Raw genomic sequence first — 21,559 nt, 5'->3', positions numbered from 1 at the left:
CTCTTCAATTTCATTCTCTATTAGAGTAAGCTGTTCAGTCAGCTGAAGCTACTTTTCTTTTTGGCCTGGCTGATTGTGAATTGTCGAATTCTGTACAGTTGTTTTTGGTAGCAGGTAAATGATGACAAATATTACGCAGCACATATTATCTCGGATGCTTTTACTGATTGTATTGATGATTTAGAGAAATGGCACCTTAGCATGTACTGTAGAAATTAAGTATATTTGTGCTAGCTTACAATGCATACCATTCCAGTTAAATGAGTACCAAAATGTTTGCAAAGCAAAATTAAAGTTAATTTCCTTCTCGCACATAGATAACTAAAGAATTGAAATTCTTTTTGTGGCTTTAAAGGTTTGCATTGCCATTTCACAAATTTGATTTTCAATCCCAAATTTCTAATTCTTAAATCAAAGCTTAAATTTGGATGAACTAGCTTGTTGAAATATAGAAATATCCCCTTTGATAATTTATGAATAATCTTTTATCAATGTCATGAGTAATTTCTGTAGTGCTTTTTTATAAATAACTATTGCTTCCAGTACCTCCTAGTTTATTTTAAATTATTGAAATAGACTCCCAGGTAATTAAAAATAATTGCACTTGGGTCAATTGGTAGGATTTAAATTGGACTATCAGGTGCATTGCTTCATCTGTAAGGTTAGCAGTTTGTATCTTCTGGCTTGGCATATTTGTGAGCTAATTATTATCCATTTGCAAATTGAAGTCTATACCATGCTTTTGTATGTATGAAGAGTGAGCACTGAACAGTGGAAGGTACACAAAATTGCTGGGGAAACTCAGCGGGTGCAGCAGCATCTATGGAGCGAAGGAAATAGGCGACGTTTCGGGCCGAAACCCTTCTTCAGACTGATGGGGGGTGGGGAAAGAAAGAAGGAAAAAGGGAGGAGGAGGAGGAGCCCGAGGGCGGGCGGATGGGAGGGTGGGAGGAGACAGCTAGAGGGTGAAGGAAGGGGAGGAGACAGCACAGGCTAGCCAAATTGGGACCTGTGCTGTCTCCTCCCCTTCCTTCACCCTCTAGCTGTCTCCTCCCACCCTCCCATCCGCCCGCCCTCGGGCTCCTCCTCCACCTCCCTTTTTCCTTCTTTCTTTCCCCACCCCCCATCAGTCTGAAGAAGGGTTTCGGCCCAAAACGTCGCCTATTTCCTTCGCTCCATAGATGCTGCTGCACCCGCTGAGTTTCCCCAGCAATTTTGTGTACCTTCGATATTCCAGCATCTGCAGTTCCCTTTTGAACACTGAACAGTGGAATGCTGGTGATTAAAATGTAGTGATTTGATGTGAATCGGCATGACCAAATTACCAATATTCGAAATTCTTTGTTAATTTGGCATGCATTTGTGCACCATGTTTTCCAGCTTGAATTCATTGCTGTAAAATAAATAATTGTCTTGTTAAAAAAAAAAAAAGTGCATCAGAGAGAGATCCTGAGAAATAGCTATCAAAATTATCTTGTTCTTGTTCGATTTCCTGTTGTGCCACCGTGGTAAAGAAAGCAGTCCATACCTGCACACGCCAGGTCTCAGACAGCGTTTGGGCTCCATCTGGTTAGTTGGTGGGCAATAACCACTCCAAGTGAATCGATAACTACCTACCTTCCGTATTCAATGGCATTACCATCACCGAATTCCCCATTAACAGTGTCCTAGGGTCACCGTTGATCAGGAGCTCTTCTGGACCACGAGCCGGTCAGAGGTTGGGTTTTCTGTGACAGGTTATTCGCTTTCTTACACCCCAAAGTTCTTCCATTATCTATGGGGCACAAGTGAGGAATGTGAAACACTTTCCTCATGTCTGGATAAATGTCTTTAACACTGCACGAGTGCAACATACCATCTACAAAATACTGTAAAATTACCTAAGATGCTAACATATTAATGGCACCCACTATCGAGAACAAGGGCATTAATTGCAGAAAGTCTTCACCTGCGAATTCCATTGAAATTGCATTTGTAGAGTCACAGATTTACAGTGTGGAAATATGCCCTTTGGCCCAACTTGTCCCATCTCCACTAATCCCACCTGTCTAAATGTTTCTTAAATATTGTGATAGTATTTCATGATGCCATAAAAATAAATGTTGGTTCATTTGTCTTTGGTAGCTGTAAATCCTGGTGCTTATTACCCCACAGCACTGGCAGCACCTTCCCATGAAGAACTAGAGCAGTTTGAAGTGGTTCACCATCACTTCAAGAGCAATTAAGGATGACAACACAGGATGGTGGGTTTTCCTGATCTTGATAAATTGAGTTAGTATAGAAATTGCAGCTGGATGCACTATACCATTTTTTAACCCTAAAATGCTGTTGATTGATTGCATGTGTTGTGTGGCAGTTAGAGAACTACAAAGAGATGAACTATGTAACCAGAGTCTGATGGGACTCAACTATATGTCAGTTATGGATTATCTACTTATTCTGGTGAAACATATTGGCTCGTGCCACTTTGAATCAGTATTGCTGAAAATATTCATAAAATGCTGGAGTAAGCGGAACAGGCAACATCTCTGGATAGAAAGAATGGGTGACGTTTTGGGTCTAGCCACGTTTGCTGAAAAAAATTTCGGTTCTATTTGATCCTCAAGAAGATTAATAAACATTTTGAGACTTACTTTTATGGTGATGGTTGAGTATAGAATATATTAGATGCTGTTGCGCACAATTGACATGATTGAGTGAATTTTTGAATTTCCTTCCTATGCGGATTTCGTGCTGTCATTTCAGATTCAGTGTAATTTTTATGTGTTTTCACGATTCAAGTCTCAACGATTCAAAGAAAGTATGGAGCAACATACTTGGATTGATCTGTATGTTGAAAAGGTTTATATGGAAAAAAAGAGAGATAATTGTTTCCCCTCCAAGGAAGCAAGAATGTTTAAAAAATAAAAAAAAGTGTCTCCTAACTTCCTGGAAAATAGTCAATCTTTGAAGTGTACAATGTCAAAAAAAAAAGCTCTGGTCTCAATGGGTTAATTCGATAAACACAGTTTTCTTCACAGGCAATGTTTTGCACTGTTTCTTTTGTCAAAGATGCTGCTGACCTATTGGCTATTTCTAACTCTTTCTATTTTTTAAACTTGTACCCTCTTGTCATCTGGATATTTTTTTTGTAATTCTTTGCAGGAAATTATCTTTTTAAAAGAAGGAAGTTGATGCAGTTGTGTTGTGTGGAACAGTTTGCGCAGGATCCGTCATGGGGAGGATTTCATCAACTAAAGGTAGGACTGGTCAGTTTGAACCATTTACCTGGTATGTCATCTAGCCGGTAGAGTTAGAGCATGTAACTGAAAAAAAAATGGTTGAAGGAAGTGAGTAGTAATATTTGTTTGTGGAGTTGCAAGGGACTGCAGATGTTGCAGCTGTCCAGCATTGCATATAGAATTCTTTGCCACAGAAGGCTGTAGAGGCCAAGTCAGTGGATATTTTTAAGGCAGAGATAGATAGATTCTTGATTAGTACAGGTGTCAGGTTATGGGGAGAAGGCAGGAGAATGGGGTTAGGTGGGAGAGATAGATCAGTCATTATTGAATGGCGGAGTAGACGATGGGCTGAATGGCCTAATTTTACTCCTATTCCTTATGTGGCATGTGTACTTGTCCACTCTCCCTTCCCCGTTCAGAATTTATATATGTCCAGATGATATCACAAGCACTGACACCACATCCCATTGAGGTTCTAAGACTGAGGTAAAGGGTACTATGATTTAATCTGAATTTGTACAGTTAGTGGTACTGCTCCAGGTGGTTGGCTTTTTATTTGCATTGCAATTGAACAACGTAGAATAGGTTAAGCAGAATAGCATTGTTAATCTCTGAGCAATAACATTGATTTTTATGAAACTACAAATTGCACCAGAAATGCAATGCATGTTCATAGTTACTTGGTACTTTGCATTCTATGCTGCTGTATTTTCTTAACAACTATAATCTGTATTCCCTTACTATTAATTAGTTTTCAGTTTGATTGTAAGTACTCCTTTCAAATCCAGAGTATTTGTTCACCTTGTAATAGGACAGAGGTGGAAATGTAATTTGCTATTCATAATTGTACAAAAGTAATTAAATTTGATAAAAGTTAATTATCTATTTTAAGGAGAAAGTGTCATCTGCCTTGTTTGGAACATTTGTCATCTGGCCTCATTTTTATATATTGCTAACAAATTTTATAGTTGAAATCCTGATTAAAAAACCCCCCAGAATAATTGGAAGGGTTATCTCCCCTGTGGATGTAGATGTCATATGATTTGCACCATTTTAACTTTGTTAATTTGTATCCAAAATAATTAATATAATAAAAGGACATGAATGTCAATTATGTTGCAGTACAGCAGAGATATGTGTACTTGAACACTGCAAAATAACCATTTGTACAATTATCAAATCTTCACTTTCCAAATCTGAAATTGTTTCAGGAATTTTGTGAATTGTATATTAAGTGATAGAAGAAATTATAACTGATCAATGAAAAATCGTACAAATATTATAAATGTTAAGGGCCTGTCCCACTTAGGCAACTTTTTAGGCGAGTGCAGAAGACTGCGCTCGCCATATGGTCGTCACATCTTCGCTGGTGGTCTCTGGTGAGTCTCGTGGTCCGGAGGAGTTCACGCATTCTGGAAACTAGTCGCCTGGGAACAGTTTGGTCCCAGCAAATTTTTCAAAATGTTGAAAATTTTTCCGCGGCCAAAAATTGGTCGCCATGGAGAAAATCAATACTTTTGTAGTCGTAGGTGCAGTGGTAGTGGGGTCACCATGTCATTGTAGGTAGTGGAGGTAGCCGTAGGTAGTTTTAGTTAATCTCTTTTGCTAACTGGGCATTTTCATTGGCTAAACGTAAGCACAAGTTTTCAGAACCAAGGAAAACCGACTGGTAATGTTAAATGCTCGCTAAACTTCAGAGCTGTGTATCTCTGGCTTATTAAAAGTTGTCTGGCTTCTTAAAAGTGTCTCCACTCCTTCTCACCCCTTCTCCCCTCCCTCCTCCCCACTCTTTTAAAGGACTTACCGTACACTGTGCTAGCTGTCTTAACATTCCTGTTCATCGCGGTGTGAGTCTGTATCACCTTGGCTTTGCACCATGTGAATTTCAGACAGCGCGCCCCGCTTTCCCTGACCCCTGCCGTTGCGATATGTGTGTGTGTTTGTGTATGTTCCGCTCAGCTTGAAGGTCGCAGGCAGTTCGCTGAAAAGTCGCCTAAGTGGGACAGGCCCTTTAATCAAAAATGTAATATTATATTGTTTTAATAAATGTTCTGGAATTCTAATGTCAATGCTACAAAGAATGGTGTCTCATTTCCTTTCTTAGTTTTTTGGGAACAAAAAACAGGTGATGTAGTCTGTATTTCAATTTCTGAAAACATGGTGCACATTTGGATTATGAGGTACTACTGAAGGAACAGAATAGAGGGGAGTTGTATGGTCAATTATTTTTCTTCATTGCTCTGCCTGACCAGTACATGAATTATCTTGGCATTGGAGGGAGGAAAAAAAATGCAGTCCATTCAGAAAAGAATGGATAAATGGGACTAATTGCTCCGCTAGAAGCATACATAGTTTTAATGGGAAAATTCTAACTTATCATGAGACCTTTTATGAATGTAAGTTCCCATGCAAATAAGTTGCATGCTTTTTTGGGGCCAGCTTTAATTTCAATACTTGCAGTGGAGTCCATCACCACTCTCGCTGGTTAAACTGGCGAATCTGCTCTCTGATCTTTTGCCAATTAAACTTATAATGGCAGTTTTTATACGTTCTCAAAGTCCAACTTTGATAGCCATTACTCCTCGGGGATGTGGTGGGGCTATAGTGTACGAACTCGCCGCACTCTAAAGATAGCAAAAACAAATTTTCCAAATGCTGTTTCTTGATTAATTGGTCTTTTATTGTAGTACAAGGAAATAAATAATTCATAAGTTTTTGTTCTTATTAACTGTTTCTTCTTCAGACAATACAGTCGTGACCGTGCGGTTGTTACCGTGTGGTAATAAACTGTTTTCTCACCATCCTCCGAGACTAAACTGAACTCCCAATCTATGAGTCTGCACTAGTCTCCTCCAAAGTAGACACACCCCTCTACGTGTCAAATCCCACCTACTAAATACAGACAGATAAAAACTAAAAATATTAGACATGGCTATAATATACTGACGTAAGCTTAATGGCTCTTACAAAACTTAACATAGGATTGGAAACGCTATTTATTTTAGTGGGGTTTGAGTATGGACGTAAGTGTTCTTAAATTATTTTACTTCAGTTTAATTTTTGAGCTCCTTTCAGTCATAGAAATATGCAACCTACATTACAGCCATGCTATATAGGTTTTTAATTATCAACCAATTTTTTCTCTCTAAATTTTATGAATGAAAATCCTTGAATCTTTGCTCAACATTTTAAAATCTCTCTAATGAAAAACACAGGAGTCTTTATTTTCTCTGTTGATTTGGAATACAATATGCTTGGTGCCATTCTATTAAACTACCTCCATTCTCTCAGGGACATTGACTTCACTCAAAGTGTCACGCCTAGAATAAGCCAGTTTGGTATTCCATCTGCGCATGCACAGGTCATAGGTCGCTCGGGCTAAATACTCGCGGCGGCTGTACCGCTGCATGGGTGCAGACCTGTGTCGCATCCCTATCCAGCTGCCGCTGGGCCGTTCCCTCCCGAGTGTCCCGTCCGGGGCGGCCCCAGGCGGAGCGCGGAGGAGGGGAGGAGAAGGGCGCCAGCTCCAGCTCGGCTCTGCCTGTTCCGGTAGGGCGCTGGCCCGTCGCAGCGGCGGCGCGGAAAAGGAGCACCAATTCCAACTCGACTTCACCCGTCCCGCCAGCGTGACAGGCAGATTCGAACTGGGGCCGGAACCTCCTCACCTCGCTGGCTGCAGGCCTGGGCCGACACTCCCGTCCGCGGACCTCTGGATAGAAGGCCCTCCTTCAGACCTCCTACACATTAGACTTTTGTGCCGTGGTTGAGATGGATGGGAACGGGGATTTCCACAGGAGCAAGGAACAAATGATCTAAAGTTTGCGTTGAGTGAACTGAGTGTTCTTATCGTCATCGTCGTACACCGGCGTTTTGTGAGAGTGGTTGGATCCCAGCTTCTGCTCAACCAACGTCGGTCACATTATCCAGACAGGGGGATCAGGAGCTGATGTGTTGGTGTGTGTCTTGGTTCTATTCTTGTTGTATGACTGTAGAAACCAAATTTCGTTTGAACTTCATGTGAGGTTCAAATGACAAATAAACGGTATTGTATTGATGCGAGTCATTGGCGATGCGCTGGAATCCTAGTCGGCCGCCGCCGAGCAGCGGGGTCGAGGAAGCAGCGCCCGACCCGGGAGTAGAGGTGTCAGTTCTTCCAGCGGCGAGTGGAGAGGCATCAGCTACCGCAGACCCGCTCACCTGTCGGGCGACGACTGCTCGATCCCGGGATCCAACCACTATCACAAAACGCTGGTGTACGACGAGAACGGTAAGAACACTCAGTTCACTCAATGCAAACTTTAGGCCATTTGGTCCTTGCGCCCGCGGAAATCTCCAGTGCGGTCGAGACGAGGGGGTTCTGAAGTTGCATTTTCTCGACTGAGGATATTTTCTCGACTCTCCAAGAAGCAACGAGCCATGGCTTTACCAGTGGTTTTCTGTCTAACTGAAACCTCTCTTCCCCGTCTCTCACTGTCTCCCACTTGCATATACCCCCTCTCTCTCTCGCTGTTACATCCCGCTCTCCCCTGCTACCAGGCACCCCATTCGTTTTTTTAAATTCTCGAATGACCTTTGAAAAATCCCATGATTCCTTGCGTTTTTCGGAATACCAAACTGGCTTAATGAATGTGTTATTCCCACCAAGGCTTGACTAATGCAATCCATTAATATCGCAAGTTAATTAAGTATTTTATTTGGCAAGCTTGTTGCATTAAACTTGTTTTGAACACCATAGGCTGTCTCAGAAAAGACAGTTTGGGATCTTAGTTTCTGAAATTGAGACATGAAACTACACATTCAATTAGTAAATTTGGCAAAAAATATTAACATTGTTCCACCTTTGACCATATAGTTATACCCCGCTTAAAGCTAGATGCTGCCTTCTGATAGGTAGTCTATTGTGACAAAATCATTGCAGCCACAAGTGATCGCAAAAACAAAGTAAATAAGAAGTTAAGTTTGGATTCTACTCAGTTTCTCGTGGGAGCATTTTTCAAATGAGATAAATTAATTGTTTTACGTTCAATTTATTCAACAAATAATGTGCTTATTCTTCTGCAAATATAATTAATGTATTTAAAGCAGCATATTTACACCTACTTTTAGATTCAAAGGAAAGTCGCAAAGAAAAATCTGGGAGGAATCGCCTATCAAATAATTCTCTTAAGAATAATGGTAAGTGCTTGCATTAGGAAAAGTAGCATATAAAATCTTGCCATAACAATACCTGATTTATTCTATACATTTTTGCATCATTTAAGATTGTGTTATGTTAAAAAATATTATTTGATTAAAATGTATTTTCCCCTTTGCTTTAGTATTCACATTTCATGGCTTGGCTTAAAAATACTGTATTATGTTCAATGTTGTAACCTTGAGTATTATTCTGTATTATGCATGCGATCAGTAAAACTTGTTGAAATAAAATTTCTGGATTCATTTATTAAAGATCTTGTTTGAGTGTTTACTTCAAATGAATGAAAGTATTTAGAGAATTTCCAGAAGAGATTGAGCCTGTGAACTTTCAGGCATCTACTATTGTGACGTGCCACCGACATGACCGGTAGTGTTCGAAAGGATGCATTTGTCAGATTGCCTCAACTTAACAGTTGACAGTACAAAAAGCTGTTATTTTAACCCACTTAAAGTAACTGAAAAGTAATTAATAGCTTTTATGGGGATTTAGTGAATTTATATTTGGTGACTGATTTAAGAATGACAGAAGTTCACAGAGCAATTAGTCACTTTCTGCTTTTTTTAATCTAAGGGTATTGCTGTATTTGTTAATAGTATGAAAACTAGTTTGGGAAATTATAAATAACTCAAAAATAGTGAAATTAGCTTTGTGTGCTAGTTAATACTCTTGCCAAATTTAAGATTTGCTGAACCTCAAATTAATACTGACCACTAATTTCTGACTAAACTTAAAATCGCACTTTCTCTGTGGCAGGAGATGCTGGCATTTCGGGGAGGTGAGTTGGTGCTTGAGGTGGGAACCCTCTGTCAGAATGCTGAATTGGTGGGGCCTTCTGCACCTTTGTGTTGCTGGCATGCTATTTTGCTTTTCATTTTCCAAGCCTGTTCTGCATTGCTGGCTTTCCCTATTGCCATTTCTACTTGTTTTATTGGTCATTATCACATTGCTGTTTATATGAGCTTTTTTTGCGCAAATTGGCTGTTTATTTTCCGACATTATAATGGTGACCACACATGAAAAGTACTTAATTGACTGTAAATCACAGTGGGATATCAGTGGTTCAACATATAGTAAACCTTTATTATGCTTCATATTGTCTTGTGTTAATATCACCAGCCTTTTTAAAATCTATTTTATTTTTAAGCTCACAGGCCTTTCTAATTTCACCCTGTGCAAGTATGTACAAATATGCTTTTTTTTCCATTGTCTTTTATCTGCTTTTTAAAATTGGTAATTGTCCTGGTCTCATGGCAGGTCTATATGTGAACTACTTTGCTCTCTACAAAAAAAACACAAAGTGCTGGAGAAACTCAGCAGATCAGGCAGCATCTGTGAAGGGAATGGACAGGTGACATTTCAAGTCAGCATCCTACAGACTGCTGGAGTAGGGGTAAGAAAGCTGGAAAAGAGGTTGAGGTTGGGAAAAGTGGCCAGTGATAAGTGGATAACAGGTGAGGGTGCTTGATTGGCTGATTTGTGGAGTAAGTGACAAAGGTTATGAGTGAAAAAGAGACGAAAGAGAATGGGTGGAAGGGAAAAGGAGGGAATAAAGGAATTGGTTGACTCAGTGATAAGAGATGAGTGTGTGGAATTAGGAGAAAGGAGCAGGGTGGTTGGGAGGGGTGGGGGAAATTTGTACGCACCGTGGTTGGATGGGAAAAAGTGGGAGAGTAGGGAATGTACTATTTGAAATTGGGAGAATATGTCATTCAGCGGCATATGAAGTGCTGTTCCTCATGTTTGATTGCATGGTACAACATTTAGTCCAAGAAAAAGTCCAATTAAAGATGGTGCAATGGTTACCAATGACGTAATTAGGAGATCAAGACCACATTCTTGCTGTTGAGAGGACTGTTTAGTTGCCTGAAAACAGCTGGAAAGAAACTGTCCCCAAATATGGAGGTATACATTTTTAAACCCCTGTACCTCTTTCCTGTTGGATGAGGGGAGAAGAGGGAGTGACCGGTGTAAGACTGGTCCTTAATTATGCTGGTGGCCTTGCCGAGGCAGCGTGATGTGTAGATGGAGTCGATGTAAACCCACATCTGCAGTTCTTTGGTTCTACTGAAAAGTTTGGATGTTATGTTACAGTTGTACAAGACGTTGGTGAGGCTTCATTTGGAGTGTTGTTCAATTTTGGTCACCCTGCTATAGGAAGGAAGTTAAATGTGAAAGAATGCAGAGAATATTCATGAGGATGTTGGCTGAACTTGAAGGCTAACCACAAAGTTTGCTAATTGGATCACTCAGGCAATGGACTAGGACAAAGACTGAAAGATTGGTATGGAATGGGAAGGGAAATTAAAATGGTTGGCAACTGGGAGATCCAACTGACCTTGGTGGATAGAGGTGCTCGGCAAAACAGTCGCTTAGTTTACGACTTGGTCTTGCTGATGTAAGTAAAAGAGACCACTTCAACACCAAATGCAGTAGATAAGGTTTGGAAGTGTAGGTAAACCACTGTCTCACTTGGAAGGGGTGCTGGGGAGGGAGTGATGTCTATGGAAAGCAGAAAGGGGTGGGGAGGGACGATTTGACTGGTGGTGGGATCACATTGAAAGTTATGGAAATGTGAGAGAATGTGTTGGCTGTCGAAGCTGCTGGTTTGAAAGCTGAGGACCAGGGTAACTCTATCCTTGTTCTGTCTGGGGGCAGGGGGGGGGGGGGGGGGGGGGGGGGGGGTTGACTGCAGGGGGCGAGAGGGGGGGACCACATTTACTGAATGTGAACATCTTGAACAGTATGAATGAATGAATGAATGAATACGTTTATTGTCATTGCACAATACTGTGCAACGAAATTCCATTACATCTCCTCCGGTTAAAAAAATACAAACACGACAACCATTAACACATATGTACACTTATTAGTAAAAAATAAATAGGTATTTTAAAAGAATTTGCCGGCATTTCTTGGAATTACATTTTGCTTCCCCAGCATTCTCTGTTGGAATTTAGCTCTTTTATCGCACATGGGTAGAAACTATTTTTTAGTCTACCGGTGCGAGCCTTCAGAGTCCTGAATCGCCTCCCAGAGGGCAGCAGAGTAAAAAGGTGGTTGGCAGGGTGGGATGTGTCCTGCTTGATATTTGTACATTGAATGATCCAGTCTCAAGAAATAACCCCCCCCCCCCCATCCAACACCAATGCACACATTGTTCACTATGCCCCAGCCATCCTGTTCCTATCCCCTCCTCTGTACACTCATCTTCCATAGCCAAGTAGCTTATTTCCCCTTGATACCCCCCCTTTTCCACTACCCAATATCCCTCCTTGCATTATATTTCATTTCTCCTTTCTCACCTTCTCTGACATCTTATTTTATCTCCTTTTACTTCTAGCCATTGTCACATCCACCTATCACTTGCCAGACTTTGCCCCACCCCCATCTATCTTCCCTACCCTATCAGTCTAAAGAAGGGCCCTGACCATAATGTCATCTGTCCATTCCCTCCACAGATGCTGCCTGACCCGTGGAGTTCCTCCAGCATCTTATTTTGTTCAAGATCTAGGATCTGTAATTCCGTGTGTCTGTATGTTATTGCTCTCTCCCAAGCTCATTAATCACCTGTTGAGTGGATCCAGAAATTTGTTTTGGTTTGGTTTTTCAGGATTTGTAGTTTTTATTTTTGGTCTGATATCCAGCACTTACAGTTTTTGATTTCTGTGTAGGTTGGACAGAGCTGCACATTTACCACTGGTTTGTGTGCTTGAGTTTTCTTTCCATATGGGTATGAAGAAGATGTAACCTTTTTGACAGATCATGCTGTAAAGTTGCTAAAATTAAAAATCCTGTCAAGAGGATTTTGATCGTTATTTTGAATTTGGTGGATTGTAGTGTGAAAAAGAGGGCTAAATGAATAAGTTTGTGCAATTTATGTAAAATGCCCAAAGTACTTTATTTTCAGAGTGATATTTATTTCTTGAGACTTGAATTTTCGATGCATCAATGGTTAGTTAACAATCATTTTTAATTCACTTTAACTAGCAGCGATCTTGTGTTCATATGACAGATGGCACAATGGGCTAAGTGTTCGGCTGGCAACCGGAAGGTAGCCGGTTCGAATCCCGCTTGGAGTGCATACTGTCGTTGTGTCCTTGGACAAGACACTTCACCCACCTTTGCCTGTGTGTGAATGTGTGTGAGTGATTGGTGGTGGTCGGAGGGGCCGTAGGCGCAGATTGGCAGCCACGCTTCCGTCAGTCTGCCCCAGTGCAGCTGTGGCTACAGAAGTAGCTTACCACCACCGAGTGTGACTGAGGAGTGAATGAATAATGCGATGTAAAGCGCCTTGGGTATTAGAAAGGCGCTATATAAATCCCATCCATTATTATTATTATATGAAGGATTGCAAGAACATGAATATAGACATATATATTGCGTACATGCACATATTAGCCTCCGTTCTTTGAGGAAAATAACTGCAAAATTAACTCTTGTAAATGAGTGACAGTATAGCATTATCTACAGACTTAGTTTTTTTAAATAAACATACTCTTTGAATGTGGAAGTGTCAGCATTTCTGTTCAGAGCCAATAGATTTGGTTCATGATCTTTTGTAATAACTGCCTTCGGAAATGTAAGTATATAAGAGAAGGTTGTTGCAACACCTGAGAGTTGAACACTCATTCACAGTGTTGCTTCACCATCTAAATTACAAATAAAGATTGAGTTCAGTTTTGTAAGTGGAATATCAGGACTTAATGTTTATTGCCTTTTGCAACCACTTTAATAATAAATGTAAAACTTGTGTATGTTAAGTTTTCATTAGTGTCGATGTACATAGCCTAATTTAATATTTCAATTTTGCTGTCTTTCAGGCTTAAGATTTGACAGCAAAATTGTTCACAGCGCATTAAGAATAGATGATAAAAGGTATAAAACACATGCCAAGTTTCTCTTGATTCTTTGTCACCATATGTGTGACTTTTAGGAGTTTATTTCTTGCTGCCAAAATGTTATCTGTGGGAAGTGTGCCCAGTTGCAGCGTCTGAATGACTGTCAAGGAACTAGAGTTGGATGCACTCCGGATCACTTGGGATGCTGGGAGCATCATAGATAGGAGTTCAAGTGAGCTGGTTATGCCCAAGGTGTAGGCGGCGGGTGGTTAGGTGACCACCAGGGAAGTTGAAAGGAGTAGGGAGAGCAGGGTTCTCCTGTGGCTGTTCCTCTTAGTAACACTTATCTCTCTTTGCAGACTGTTAGGAGTGATGACCTTTTCAGAAATTGGTGGCAACTGCAACAGCCAGGTCTGTTTTGCTTTGACTGTCTCTGTGACTCAGCAGAGAAAGGTGAAATCAGTCAGTGCGATAATAATAGGAGACTCGAAGTAGGGGTACAGACCAGAGAGACTGCGGCTGTAAACAAGACATTTCCCCTGGTGACAAGTTGGGGGCAAATACAATAGGCAAAGAGAGCAACTTTAATAAACGATGGCACAGTAAAGAAAGAGGAAAGACTGGTGTTTTTTATTTCAATGCACGAGTCAAAACGGGTATGGTGGGTGAACTCAGAGTGTGGATTGGCTCAGGGGTACCATATCTGAGAAAGGATGTGCTAGCTCTGGAGAGAGTCCAGAAGAGGTTCACAAGAATTATTCCAGGAATGAGTAGGTTAACCTATGATGAGCGTTTGTCGGCACTGGGCTTGTACTCGCTGGAGTTTAGAAGAATGAGGGGGGACCTTCTTGAAACACACAGAATAGTGAAAGGCTTGGATAGAGTGGATGTGGAGAGGATGTTTCCACTAGTGGGAGAGTCTAGGACTAAAAGTCATAGCCTCAGAATTAAAGGATGTTCCTTTAGGAAGGAGATGAGGAGAAATTTCTTTAGTCAGTGGGTGGTGAATCGGTGGAATTCTTTGCCACACAAGGCTGCGGAGGCCAAGCCAGTGGATATTTTTAAGGCAGAGATAGGTTTATGATTAGTATGGGTGTCCAAAGTTATGGAGAGAAGCCAGAAGAATGGGGTTAGAAGGGAGAGAGATCAGCTATCATTAAATGGTGGAGTAAACATGATGGTCGGAATGGTCTAATTCTACACCTATTCCTTCTGGGCTAGTCCCACTTGGCGATTTTTTAGGTAACTGCCGAAGATTGTCATAGTCGTAGCAGGTCGCCGAAAAACCGGCGACAACCTACGACAGCACCTGCATCAGAAGTCAAGCTACGATCATTGGCGTCGAACCCACTGTCGCCGAAAAAATTTCAACATGTTGAAAAGTTAGCAGCGACCAGAAAGACATTACGACATTTTGCACGACTGAGGAGACTACTCCCAGCGACCACCGGCCAACATGTGACGACAAACTAGTCGCCTGTAGTTGCCTTAGTGCGACAGGCCCATTATGAGTCTGGGATATAATAACCACAACTGAAGCATGGCTGAATGGACAAGATTGCAGGAAGATTGCTCCCGATGTTGGGGAAGTCCAGGACAAGGGGTCACAGCTTAAGGATAAGGGGGAAATCCTTTAAAACCGAGATGAGAAGAACTTTTTTCACACAGAGAGTGGTGAATCTCTGGAACTCCCTGCCACAGAGGGCTGTCGAGGCCAGTTCATTGGCTATATTTAAGAGGGAGTTAGATGTGGCCCTGGTGGCTAAGGGGATCAGAGGGTATGGAGAGAAGGCAGGTACGGGATACTGAGTTGGATGATCAGCCATGATCATATTGAATGGCGGTGCAGGCTCGAAGGGCCGAATGGCCTACTCCTGCACCTAATTTCTATGTTTCTATGTTTCTATGACTGGCAGTTCAATATTCCAGGGTACAGATATTACAGGTACACAAAAATGCTGGAGAAACTCAGCGGGTGCAGCAGCATCTATGGAGCGAAGGATTAGGCAACGTTTCGGCCCGAAACCCTTCTTCAGACCGTTTCGGACTGAAACGTTGCCTAATCCTTCGGATGCTGCTGCACCTGCTGAGTTTCTCCAGCATTTTTGTGAACCTTCGATTTTCCAGCATCTGCAGTTCCTTCTTAAATACAGATATTACAGGTCTGATAGAGGTACAGTTATGAGAAGGGGGGTATCTTTTTGATGAGGAAGGACGCAACAACAGTGCTTAGAGCAGGGGTCGGCAACCTCCAGCATCCGGACCGAATGCGGCCCGTAACCCGATATCATTCGACTTGCTGCCGTATTTTTTTCCCCGTAATTATCCGGCCCGCAGACTTCCATCATCTCCGGTACCTCCCGAGGCGACGCAAGGAGGCGTGCGCTGGCGGAGCCGCTGAGCAGCGCCGAGCTCCGGCTGTACCGCATCCTGCGCAAAGCCGCCGGCACGGCCGCGCACCTGTGTCTGGGCTTCACTGTCGGGATCAGGGTTGGGAGGGGGAGGGGCTATGAGGGTGAGTGAGGGGATAGAGATTGTGGGGTAGGGGGGCGCGCGGTGTCACAGGGTAGAGCTGGTCCATGAACGCAATCACCACTCACCCATAGGTCCCAATACTCGTCACTCCCTAGAGAGGGAGGGGTGAGGTAGGGAGGGCCGTGGGTAGGGAGGGCTGCGGGGAGGGGGATGGGGTAGAGAAAGAGGCGTTGGGGCAGAGGGAGGGAGTGAGGGGGCAAAGAGGGGGGGAGGGGTGACAGAGGGAGGGGGAAGAGAGGAAGGGGTAGAGAGGCAGGGGGGTGGGGTAGAGAGGCAGGGGGTAGATGGGGAGGGGTAGGAGGGGGCGCGCGGCATCACAAGGGAGGGCTTGTCCCCGAACGCAATTCTCAACAACTCACCCATAGGTCCCAATACTCAGAGAGAGGGAGGAAGGGGGCAGAGAGAGAGGGAGGGAGGGCGAAGAGAGGGCAGGAGGGGGCAGAGAGAGGGAGGGGGGGGGGGCAGAGAGAGGGAGTGGTGGGGTAGAAAATGAGGGGGTAGGGATGGGGATAGAGAGGGGTAGAGGGATGGGGGGTAGAGAGGGTAGAGGGAGATGGAGGAGGAGGGGGTTAGAGAGGGAGGTGGAGGGGGTAGACAGAGGGCAGAGAGAGTGGACAGACAGAGGGCATTGAGGGGGGAGAGAGAGGGCAGGTGAGAGGGGCAGAGATCGAGGGGGTTAGAAAGAGGGAGGTAGTCGTGGGAGGGAGGGTAGAGATGGAGAGGGCGAGGGATCCCAGCGGGGCCGAGCGGGGTTGGAATGTTCTAGGGACCCTCGCGGAGTGTGCGAGTGGATTGTGATGTCAGTTGTAATTTTTTTCCTACTTAGAACTTTGAAAACCTTAATATTTTTAAGCTGTTTTTAAAAGGTTAATAACTTGAGAAATATAGGTTGAAATGCGACAGGAAAATATTATCCCATCCGTGGAAAAATGTGAGTAGCATGTGTGAAAATGGGAAGACTGTGCCAAGCGTTTTGGATGAAGATACAAATTAAGGAGATTAAAAGAAAGCCAACACAACCCTGCACACACACAGACATTCAGAATGTTAAGAACAGAGGGAAGAGTTCTAGTAGAATACTGGACCAAGTGGGACCCGTTGGGTCCCGTCCTCACACAAACCACCCCCCCCACACACACACACACACACACACACACACACACACACACATTAACCCCTCCATCCCTTGATATATTAATATAATTCATTCGCTCCTTTTCCCCCATCCCCCACCCTATCCACTCATGCATAGCCCCCAACTGCGCAGGCGCGGCTAGAGAGGGAGGGGGAGGGGGTAAAGAGGGTGAGGAAGATGTAGAGGGGATAAGCAGGGGGAGGGCGGTAGAGATTGAGGGATAGGGGGGGTTCATGGCGTCACAGGGGAGGGCTGGTCCCCGAACGCAATACTCCACCACTCGCCCATAGATCCCAATACTCACTACTCCCTAGAGAGGGAGGGGGGGCAGAGAGGGAGTGGTGGTAGAGAGGGAGGGGAGAGAGAGAGAGAGAGAGAGGGAGGGGAAGGTGGTAGAGTAGGAGGGGGTAGTGGGGGAGGCAGTAGTGAGGGAGGGGGAGGGGGAAGGGGTGGAGACAGCACCTACCCAGGTCGTAGAGCAGCGCCAGGGCCTGGAACTCTGCCTGGTTCTCGTACTCAGCCCGGCCCTGGCTGTAGAGAGCAGCCGTCTGCTCGGCCGCCGTATGGTCTCTAGTCCAGGCCCTGACTTAATCCCCGGGCTTGTCCCTGACCACGGCTCGTCCTTGGTTCCACCCCTGGCTTTTTCAGCGTCCGTCACGGCTCCATCCCAAGCCGCGAGCTCGGCCCTCACTCCAGCTCCAGGCTCTGCTCCAGCCCAGGCCCAGTCGCCGTGCTTAGCCCGCGGCAGCAACCTCCCCAACTGACACCGGGCCGCGGGTGGGCTTCGACCCGAGGACCCCGAACGAGTCTGCGGGCGGGCGTCGACCTGAGGACCCGACTTGCGAGTGGTTTGATTTTATTTTTGTCTTTGGAGCGCTTGAATGCCCCTCCCGCATGGAGTATCGCGTTCTGACGCCTGTCGGATTTTTTTTTTTGTGTTTGGAGCGCCGGAGTGCCCCTCCCACGCGCAGTGTTTCGTTCTGACGTCATTTTTTCTGTGTGTTTTGAGCGCTTGAGTGCCCCTCCCGCGCGGAGTGTCCCGTCGTGCCTTGAGAGTTGATTGTGACGTCAGTCGGAATTTTTTCTTTGAAAACTAGAATGTTGAAAACTTTAATATTTTGAAGCTGTTTTTAAAAGGTTGTAACTTGTTAAATATATATAATTTGAAATGCGACGGGAAGATATGTAACCGGTCGGCGGCAAAAATGTTAGTAGCATGTATGAAAATGGGAAGGTTGTGGCCTAACGTTTGGAAGAAGATACAAATTAAGGAGATTAAAAGAAAGGCAACACATCCCTGCATACACAGACATTTAGATTGTTAAGAATAAAAGGAAGAGTTTTAGTATAATACTAGACCAAGAGAGACACGTTGGGTCCCGTCCCCTCAACGCGCGATTGCGGAGGGACGGCCTGCGGCGTCACACACGCACACAAAACAACCGCGCGCTCGCACGCACACACACACACACACACACACACACACACACACACACACACACACACACACACACAACACCCCCAGCCCCCTTGATATATTAATATTATTCATTTGCTCCTTTTCCCCCATCCCCCGCCCTATCCACTCATGCATAGCCCCCAACTGCGCAGGTGCGGTTGGGGGGGGGGTAGAGTGGGGTAGAGTGGGAGAGGGAAGGGGGTAGAGATTGATGGGTGGGAGGGGGCGCGGCGTCGTAGGGGAGGGCTGGCCCCCAAACGCAATACTCCACCACTCACCCATAGGTCCCAATACTCGCCACTCCCTCGAGAGGGAGGGGGGGTAGACAGGGAATGGTGGTAGGAGATTAAAATAAATCCAACACAACCCTGCATACACACAGACATTTAGAATGTTAAGAACAAAGGGAAGAGTTTTAGTATAATACTAGACCAAGTGAGACTCGCTGGGTCCCATCCCCTCGAGTTGGGGGCGGGCGGGCGGCGGCGCCACACACGGAGAGGGGGGAGGGGAGGGGGGGAGAGGAGGAGGGGAGCCGGGTGAGCGAGCGGGCTGCCAAATGTGAGCGAGCTGCGAAATGCGAGCGGGCGATGTCACTCGCAGCGCGTGAACACGACGTGCAGCCATTGTGACGTCCACGTCATCAGCCAAAGCCAGACGAATATCTAAGTTATTTGAGTTTTTTGAGGGGAAGGTGGGTTGGAGAGGAGGGGGGGAGGGGAGCGGGCATTGGTGCGCACGTGTCAACCAAATTACTGCGTGTTCAAAGGCTTCAATCCAGAGCCTGGTGGGGAGGGAGGACGGCTGGGCTGCAGACGGGGCAGAGGGCCAACCGAGCGTGAGCCGACTGAGCTGGCGTGCCCACGGCAGGCGGGCGGCGACAGCGCGGCCGGGCTTGCGAGCGGCGGGGTCGAGAGGAGGGAGAGGGCGGACTTTAACTCGGCGAGCGGGGCGGACGCCGACCAAATGACTGCGAGTGGGGTAGGGGGGGTGTAACTCGCAGCACATGGAAAATAGTGCGCAGCATGCGGCGCGTGGAAAATAGTGCGCAGCGGGCGGCGCGAGCAAACCCATTGTGACGTCATCAGCTCGTATATTTTCAAAGATATTTCAGATTTGTGAACATTTTCATCAACACACACACGCATGCGCGCGCACACACGCGCACACACACTTATAAGGATAGATAGATATTGTATCAGATTTTACTGAGGAGTAGATCATGGAAGAAAGGAATTAAAGCAAATATGTTGTGATGTCATAGGCTATATGAATCTTAAAGCATTTTTAAGGTCGACTAGACCAAGTGCAGACCCGTTGGGTCTGTTCCCCCAACGTGCGTTTGCGGGGGAGGGGGGGTGGTCTGCGGGGGGCGGCATGCTGCGTCACACACACTAACTACCCTCCCGCACAAACGCTAACTACCCCCCTTGATATTATATTAACATTATTAATTTGCTATTTTTACTCCATAACCGCCCTATCCACTGACGCATAGCCCCCAACTCGCAGGCGAGTCTAGAGAGAGGGGGGGGGGGGGGGGCTAGAGAGTGAGGGCAGAGAGAGAGATGGGGAGAGAGAGAGAGAAAGGGGCAGAGACAGAAGGGCAAGAGGGAGAGGGGGGGTGAGGAGAGGGTGGGGGGGAGAGGAAAGGGCGAGGGAGATGAGGATGGTGGGGGGGGGAGAGCGTGGTGGGTGAAGGGGAGACACGGGAAGGGGGTGGGGAGGGGAGAAGTGATCGGTGAGTAGTAGAGAGGGTGGGAAAGGGGAGGGGAGAGGGTGTATGTGAGGGAGTTGTGGTTTTTGCCCTAAGTGAGGGGGTGGAGAAGAGGTGGATCTGGGTGTTACGGCGCGATGACGTTTGGAACGGCACGGGGGTAAGAGAGTAGGGAAGGGGAGGAGTTTGATTTTAGTGGGACCACGTGAAGGTTCCAATCTCCCACACCTGTCCCATTGTGATGTCATATATGTAAATGAGATCCATTGTGATTGGACATCTGTGGGGTGGCACTGTGACTCATGCAGCAGTTTGATTTGTTTTTTTTTGATGTTTTGTGAACAATTTTATTCAAAATCTGGGGAAATAATTGACCAAATCTAGAGAGGAGTGGATTTATGAAATCGTAAGTTAAATCCCTACCGAAATTGTAAAAATCTCTGCGTTTTTGCGTCTGTTTATCGAAAAAATACGTTTCAAAGGCAAAATCACACACACACACACACACACACGTGATGGCTGCGGGGCGTTGATCCCCTCCCCCTCCTCTCTTGTGGTGAAAATAAATAAATTAACACGACAGTGTTTTGTGTTTCCCATATGGAGCTGCGACTGGAAAGGGAATGGTACCGGCGATGATAGTGGGGGTTAGAGAGATGCGGGGCCCTACCTCCCAGGCAGTGGCTACCCGCTCCCCTTTCTGATGATTTTCTGTTTATATTGGGAATTTTTGTTTTCATTGTTATTGTTATTGGTAGGGAAGGCATCCGGGCCATAACAAACTACAAGGCCCCTCAGATGTCTTGTAAGGATGACACAGACTTTCTAAATGAACTAAATAATCATTTCGGCAGGTTTGAGGCACTGAACACCACTACAGTGAGGAAATTAGAGCCACAACCAGGAGAACAGACACTGTCTTTTGAAACTGCTGAAGTCCGCAAAATCCTGGAGGGTATTGACCAGCGAAAGGCAGCCGGACCGGATAACATACTGGGGCGTCTGCTTAGGGGATGTGCCGACCAGCTGGCTCTGGTTCTGACAGACATTTTTAACATCTCCCTGAACCAGGCCATTGTTCCATCATGTTTCAAGACAGCCACCATCATACCAGTTCCCAAAAAGTCTACAATAACCTGCCTGAATGATTACCGCCCCGTAGCACTCACACCAATAATAATGAAGTGCTTTGAGAGGCTTATTAAGCAGCACATGGTCTTTAAACTCCCCTCCAGTTTTGACCCGTTCCAGTTTGCTTATCGCCCGAACCGCTCCACAGAGGATGCTATTTCCTCTGCAGTCCACCTGAGCCTACAACACCTGGAGGAGAGGAACACCCACGTGCGGATGCTGTTTGTTGATTTCAGCTCAGCATTTAACACGATAATCCCCCAGCATCTGGTGAGCAAACTGGCACCCCTAGGTTTTAATACCATACTATGCAACTGGATCCTGGA

At 45.1% G+C, this 21,559-nt stretch overlaps 1 protein-coding gene across 6 annotated transcripts in view; it reads left to right on the top strand.

Annotated features, from left to right (window-relative positions):
• Nucleotides 1–21,559, top strand: part of scml2 (Scm polycomb group protein like 2) — a 126,799-nt gene that overhangs the window by 12,793 nt on the left and 92,447 nt on the right. For 4 of the 6 annotated variants that reach the window (XM_033032757.1, XM_033032754.1, XM_033032756.1 and 1 more), the window contains exons 2-3: nt 3,145–3,239; nt 8,328–8,396. In XM_033032757.1, coding sequence (XP_032888648.1) covers nt 3,174–3,239; nt 8,328–8,396 — 135 coding nt within the window. In that variant the 5' untranslated portion in view covers nt 3,145–3,173. Of the gene's footprint in view, nt 1–3,144; nt 3,240–8,327; nt 8,397–9,171; nt 9,194–21,559 lie in introns of all 6 variants that reach the window. The other 2 variants (XM_033032753.1, XM_033032752.1) reach the window with 1 other exon arrangement.

This window comes from Amblyraja radiata, chromosome 14 (assembly GCF_010909765.2).
Source record: "Amblyraja radiata isolate CabotCenter1 chromosome 14, sAmbRad1.1.pri, whole genome shotgun sequence".
Lineage (NCBI taxonomy): Eukaryota > Metazoa > Chordata > Chondrichthyes > Rajiformes > Rajidae > Amblyraja > Amblyraja radiata.
This window is presented reverse-complemented; position numbering and strand designations above follow the sequence as displayed.